The sequence below is a fragment of the Bison bison genome, unplaced genomic scaffold (assembly GCF_000754665.1).
Source record: "Bison bison bison isolate TAMUID 2011002044 unplaced genomic scaffold, Bison_UMD1.0 scf7180017864259, whole genome shotgun sequence".
NCBI classification, from domain to species: Eukaryota; Metazoa; Chordata; class Mammalia; order Artiodactyla; family Bovidae; genus Bison; species Bison bison.
The window spans coordinates 3,278,205-3,285,500 of NW_011494831.1; the positions used below are offsets into that span (position 1 = coordinate 3,278,205).

A 7,296-nucleotide genomic window follows, 5' to 3' on the forward strand; every position below is an offset into this window, starting at 1 on the left:
CCCCCCACCCCATGAAATCCCCAGTTTAGGGAACTGGATCAGCTAGAAGAAAAGTTGTAGCTCTATAACTCAGAAGCCCAAATTGTTTACATATCAACACATTACAGCTCTGGTTGGTTATCAACATCAGCAGAATTTTCTATAAAGTAATATGAAAATATGTACAGTCTTAAACACTCATATTCCTTCACTCAGTAATCTCTCTTGTTTGAATCCATACTAAGACAATAATTTAAATGACGACAAAGCTTTATAAACAAAGATATTCAACATTTTAACAACAGAAAGATAGTATATCCAATGTAAGGGAATATAGGTCATTAAAAATAATGACTATAATGACTTTTTGGATGATATATGAAGATCTTTATGAAATACTGCTAAGTAGAAGAAATAAGGACACATAATCATCTGTACAATATGGTATCAACATGTAAATATAATCACACACATGTATCAGAGCCTAGAGGGATAAACCAAAATGTTAACAGTGATGAGACTGTGGGTGATTTTTACTTTATCAAATAATCTCAAATCTTCCTCAATAGGCATTTTCTATAATACAAAATGGCCACAACTGTTACTTGAAAAAAAAAAAAAGCTTTTCTATAAAGGAGATTCTCAAATGTACAATATCAAACATATTAGTGGGGGAAAAAACCACAAACAATAGTAGGTGAAAGACTGATTACTTTTCTTCTAACACATACGCCTGGAGAGAATATAGGCACCCCAGGGAAACAGTCTGTAGATTTCATATGTAAGAGTCTCGTCAGTTGGAGCTCTGAACGTTGGACTAGGTAAGGACATAGTGAAATGTGTTTCATTCAATTTCAAAATCAAGAAAAGATAAAGATCAGCCGGTAAACTTTTTCTGGGGTGAGGGGAGGCACAAAACAATATGCAGTGCTAGGAAGCACTACTTTGCTTATTACACGTCTCACTTAAATAATCAATTCACAAACCGGCCAAAAGCTTCTGCTAGGTAACAAACTAAAACAGGTCCAAAGAAGTTCTTCCCCTCCATTGTTGGTCAAACAGGCACCTGAATTCAGAAGCAGTTTCAACCAGGAGTTATTGGTCTGAGTATGCACTGTAAACTAACACATCAGGATGCACTTCTTACCCACGCTGTATAACGAAGGACTGTGCAATAGCAAAAATTCTCAGAGGGCATGCATGCTATGTTGAATTACAGATTTGTTTTATGTTGAAGTAAAACATGTTTTAAAACTGAAATAAAAGAAATTTAAAAATTATAACCTAAATACAAGTGGCTATATGCTTAATTTTCTTACCAAGAATTCAAAAGCTAAATAGTAACAGACTATACAATTAAAGGCCAAAAATTCAGAATTGTTCTGACTTACAGAACATTAAGACCTAGTCTATTCCTTAGTTCTCAAGGAAAATTAAGGGTTGAGTTCAGGAGACCTGTCACTAGTACAGCCTGGCTTTCTCCTTGGAGAGAGCAGTAACTAGACCCTGCTTATTACAATGAGAACCTGCACTTAGGATAATTATGGCTCTGTAGGCCATCAGCATCCAGCAGGCGGTATTTGAAATTTCACAGGCTTATTATCGGGTAGGATAGGTACTGTAACTGAGAGCTGCCAGATGAATAGACTGCACACTATTGCAATTTGTCAGAGTTCACTGTACCACTACAATATTAGGGGCAAAGCAGGAAAAAAAGAAGGTATTTTTCTTTAAACTTATACAAAATAAAACAGGTAAGCAAAACAAAATGAAAATCAACTATAAGTCAATACCCAGAGATAGCCACTGTTAACATTTATGAATATAGCCTTGTGGACTTTTTTTTTTTACATGCATATTATTCACATAAGAAGGATCCTGGTTCATACTCAGAAATTATTTCTTTTATTGCGCAAAGAAACAGGCACTGATTCAGTAAGAAAGAATATTTAGAATACCAAAATTACCAACTATTCATTTCCTCTCTCTCTCACAGCCACCCAGATCTGAACCATCATAAGCAGATGGAGCTACCTCTTAGAATGGCAGGAACTGTATCATGATTGCTTAACAATCTGAGACATACTGGTATTTCTTTGAAAGTCACCATCTCAACTAGAGGAAAAATCAAATGACAATTTCTGTAATTTCTATTAACATTACCTGGTTTGAAAATCAGCAACCATATCCCGTCTCTCTGAGATCTTAGATGAGCCATCAAGCCTCATGTAGGTATGCTTCCTGTAAACCATATATTCCTGCCAATCAGAGCAAAAAGATATAATAAGCTTGATGCAAATTACTGCATTCTAAATCTCATAAGCATCTACCCACCTTATCCATGGGGGGTAAGTCATTCTATACAGAATGAAGACAAAGCAATCTCAAAAGTACAGGAATTTGATTTGTGAATAAGCTTACTATCAGTGTGTAAAAACAGAGGGTACCCTGAAGATTACAACCACTCTCAATTTCAACTTAGACTAATCTTATTCCTGCAGACTTTTGTAGATTTTGTGAAAAAACAAACAAGTGAAACAAAATAAAATCTCTAAACCAAAATGGCTTTTCAGTCACCAACCAGATGCCTCTCACGGCTATGGAATATCTGGTTTTCTTTCAGGAAGTAGCACTCACCCCAGTGGGTTTCTCTCCAGCAAATTCTTGCTGACTAAAGTCCTTGAATTTACAACCCAAGTTCCCTTCTTTCAGCACAGCATGCACTACTGTTAAGGGAGACCTAAGCAATAAGGTAACTTTCCATGGCTGAGAATGTTCTTGGTGTCATCTGTAAGAAGAATTACAACTTTTAAGAACGGAGGAGGTATTTCAAGAGATGCAATGGAGGGAATATATATTCATTCTTGGAAGCTGCAATTCTTCTTACAGATGTGGAATGATTTCCTCTTTCTTTATCCAATCATATAGATTGCATTTCAAGAAGTGCACTCAGTGAGGGACTAGTATCAAAAGCTAATATAGCTGCTGATTCATAAGAAACACCATGAAACAGTTTTTTTTTTTCAGTTCAAAAAATTTTTTTTCCTATTGAAAAAGACTAATCATTTCTACATTTGGGAGCTATATATGCTAAATAACTTTCTGTGGTCAAATGCTCTTTTATTGTAATACTCATTATGCAGCTCTTATACCTGGCTGGGTACTTCAGTATGCAAGGTTGTTATAGTCTGGTATGGCTGGTGTAGTGTACGCAGCAGCACTCTTAAAGCAAGCTGATATGTATGTATTTTTTATTCTTCTTTTTTTCACTATTTGTTTCTGTCTCCAGGGGATTCTTTAAGGACTTTGGTAATCAAAGAGGGGCAGAAAATATTCAGTCAAAGCAAGTTTCACATTTAGCCCATATAGCCCTATGATGAGAATGGGTTAATGGTAAAAGAGTAGTAGGGGATGTTTTGGATAAGGAGGAATTCAGGAAAGAAGATGAAAAATAACAGCATGAGGATGGTCTTTAGAGGCTCACTATTCCTGGGCAGCTATTCCATCAGATGTGGCCATCCAGAACAACAAAATATCTAGATGATAGAAAGCCCACAGATTTGAATTTTAACCAAAAAGTAGACTTCCTGCATAGGCACTCTTTTGCCTTTTGAACCAGAACTTCTAAACTTTAATGACAGTAGTGATGAATGAATCTTCCTATAGATCTTGCTGTACACATCATTTATATATCAAGGTCAGAACACCACCAGAGATATTAATCCTAGACCATAACCAAACCAACAATGATTACAGACAGCTTGTTACTGAGGCAACGGAAGTGAATCTTTCCCATTTGCTGCTTTAAGCCTCTGCTCTCTCACCCAGGGGAATAGTGGCATTTCAGAAGGCTTAGATTGAGTCTAGATCCTATTTCAGTAAATAGCTTCAAAACAAGTACATGGACATGGAAACAGCAGTTAAAAGCAGAATATAAGAATAGCTATATTCTCACACTATAGAAAAACATCTTAAATACTGAGCTAAAAAGGCAACTCAGTATTTCTTTCATTCACAAATTTTGGTTTGTGAGCTAGAAACCCCCAAACTACCTAGCTTGTGAGCGAGGTGGCCCCAAAGCTACCTTAGACATCTCTCTAGAACTCTAGGACTTCCCTGGTGGCTCAGATGGTAAAGCGTCTGCCTACGATGCGGGAGACTTGGGTTCAATCCCTGGGTTGGAAAGATCTCCTGGAGAAGGAAATGGCAACCCTCTCCAGTATTCTTGCCATGGGATCATGGACGGAGGAGCCTGGTGGGCTACAGTCCATGGGGTCCCAAAGAGTCGGACACGACTGAGTGACTTCACTTAGAACTCTAGGCTGTTTGAAAAAGATACTTAATTTAATCAAATATTCATCTGGAAAGAAAAGCCTTATTTTTTCCAATCATTAATTTCAAGAACTGCTCCATTCTTAGTCTAGTTCTCCTATAATCCTAAAAACAACTAATGATTTAATATAAAATTGTTTTTTTAAATAAAAGATGAATTCTAACAACAAACGATTTGATAGTAGTCACAGAACTTTTGAAAATTTAATTTAAAAATACCCAGAGCAATTATTTGCCAATTAAAAATAAATTTAAAAAATCTATCCCCACTTAACAATCTCTGTATCAAAAGGTTTTATAAGATCCATTTTAAGTGCCTTGCTTAATATATTCTTTTCAAAGCCAGCAGCTAAGAGTTGGTTAATCAGTAACTATTTTATGAGTTTTGCAGTTAAATATCTTTTAAGGATGGCACAGGATTCCCATTCACCCCTCAATCCTCTGTAATTCACTCCCATGCCTGAGGACCACAGCTGGATGATTACCGCTTGCTGGATGACTGTACTGTGCTGTGTAGGAACCATGTCATGTTAGCAGTCCAGTGCTTAGAACTCACGTGACAGGACGACCTGACATTTGGCACTGTGGAGAAATCAAGGGCATTCTCTCACTCAAGTCTACTTGGGTTATTTAGGAAAGGCTAAAAAATGATCCATCAGTATGACTGAATTTCTTGGAACCTTGTAAACCTTTTGCTCCACTTAAAGCAACAAAGAGAGGCACTTCTCTGGCAGTCTAGTGATTAAGACTCTGCGCTTTCTATGTAGGGGGTGATGGTTCAATCCATGATCAGAGAACTAAGATTCCACATGCTGTGCTGCCCACCCCCACAAAAAAAAGCAGCAAAGAGAAGACAGAAACCAAATGTAGACCTTCCTCTCCCGAAAGTCTCATAATTTAGTACTCTCCCCTAATTAAACAAATATCAATACCAGTATTCTCAAGTGGATCAATAACCACCAACCAAAGTAAGCTCTAATTCTCCTTGAATTAATAAAATACAAATTATGGCTTTTAACATTTAGGAAGTCTTTAGACCTATATAGTTCTAATATATACTATTTTTAAAAATTACTGACGAAGGCAAAGGGGTTATGGGCAAGAGGTACTTCTGCCATCTGAGGACTGACTTTCAACCAGGATTAAAACTCCTAGGTCCCATTCCAGGAATTCTGACTCTGTAGGTCTGAATTAGGGCCTAGACTGGTTTATTTTTTAAAAGTTCCAAAGATGCCTGCTGATATAACACATCCAAAGATGTTATAACCAGAGCTGAGAACAACCACTACAGAGCGAAGGCAGAGCAGGGTCCCTTAGAATCATGCTATCTCAGCATGCCCCTCAGATGAGTAACACATGAAGTGTGTTAGAAATGCAGAACTGAGGGGCATACCCCATATATCCAATAAATCAGAATTTGCATTTAACAGGTGTGACTTGTAAGTACACCCACACTGTTACAGAACATACCCTTATGCTATTTCTAAGGCCCTGGAACACTTTATTCAAGAAAAATGTTATATGGAACCCCTCTAATAGAAAATAGATTAAAAAATTTTACTATTCTAGTTAACAAAGAAGGGTATGGAGTCCAGGGCCCCACCTATTTAATGTCTACACTTTAAGTCTCCTTTCCTGTACCCAACCCCATCTGTTGGAAAACCACTTTCTTAGAATACAAATTGAGAGGACAGGTCAGTTCTGGAACACATTCCTAAGTCCTACTTTTTAAGCACGAGCATGTGAACAGAGGTATTAGCAAAACTCAAAATAGTTTCAGAAATGCCTCTCAATCCTTTAAAGTACACTAACTAAAAGCAAACATTCACACCAGCGATGTAATACGAAGGGTCTAGGTTCACCTTGAAGTAGTAGTGGTAACGATGATGGTTTGCATTTACTGAACATTTACTAAATAACAATCACTATTCTGTGTATTTTACCTGGTTTTGCTTATCCAGAAAGGCTATTTCAGATAGGTGTTATTATTGTCAATCCTATATTTAACAGATGTTAAGATCTCTAAAGTGACACAGGCAGTAGGTAATGGAGCTAAGATGAGAATTCAAGTAGACTAGATCCAGAGCCTTTAGCTTAATCCTTCTACCTACTGCTTCCAGACAGCAGAGCAGCTCATTACCACTAGAGGAAAAAAGGGGGAGGGAGAAGCCCTATAACCCTCTGTATAAGTCTCATCCATCATCAACATAAAGAAAGAGTTAACTGGGCACTTGAAAAAATAAAGGCAAATGTTTACATATCCCTAACAAACCTTCCATTCTGAGACTTCTTTTTTATTTCAAAGTTGTCTCTGGTGTTCATTTTAACCCAATTTCACTGTCATAAAACAATCTGAAGGAAAGTCAGTATGATCCACAAACCTGCAGACCTAGTGTAACTTTATTTTTCTAGACACGCCTCCTCCCTTGAGGTTTATCACCAGCAAAAAGTGAGACTTCTCTCAATGTCTACAATTTCTCTTTTGTCCAAGCAAAACCATGCCTCCTATCCTTGAGGTTTATCACCAGCAAAAAGTGAGACTTCTCTCAATGTCTACAATTTCTCTTTTGTCCAAGCAAATCGTACCAGGTGAGTACAATATGGCAGTTATCCTTCCTTTATCTAATACAAAGCCCTATGGAGCAAGACCTGATCACAAGGCTCTGAAGGGCCCACCACAATCTGCCTTCACCCTACTTGTTATTCCCCTTTCTTCTATACCATATGCTCCAGTGACACTGAACTAACACCCGCTTTCCCAATCCACACAATGTCATGTACCCTCCAACCTCCATGCCTTTTTACATGTGGCTTCCTTAGTCTGCAAATGCCCTTCCTCCTCATGGTTGAAATTCTATTTAAGTTCGGTTTTATGTCATTGTATGTGAAGCCTTCCTGAAGTGACCAAGTTAGAAATAAATGTATCCCTCCTGCTATCTTCAGCTCTGGTCATGCTTTATTTTTGGCATTAGTATCAGGGTACAT

The 7,296-nt window shown here is 37.5% G+C and overlaps 1 protein-coding gene across 3 annotated transcripts in view; it reads right to left on the reverse strand.

Moving 5' to 3' along the window:
• Positions 1–7,296, reverse strand: part of INO80 (INO80 complex subunit) — a 124,045-nt gene that overhangs the window by 21,379 nt on the left and 95,370 nt on the right. For all 3 annotated transcript variants that reach the window (XM_010847979.1, XM_010847980.1, XM_010847978.1), the window contains one exon: positions 2,143–2,237. In XM_010847979.1, the coding sequence (XP_010846281.1) occupies positions 2,143–2,237 (95 nt within the window). The remainder of the gene's footprint in view (positions 1–2,142; positions 2,238–7,296) is intronic.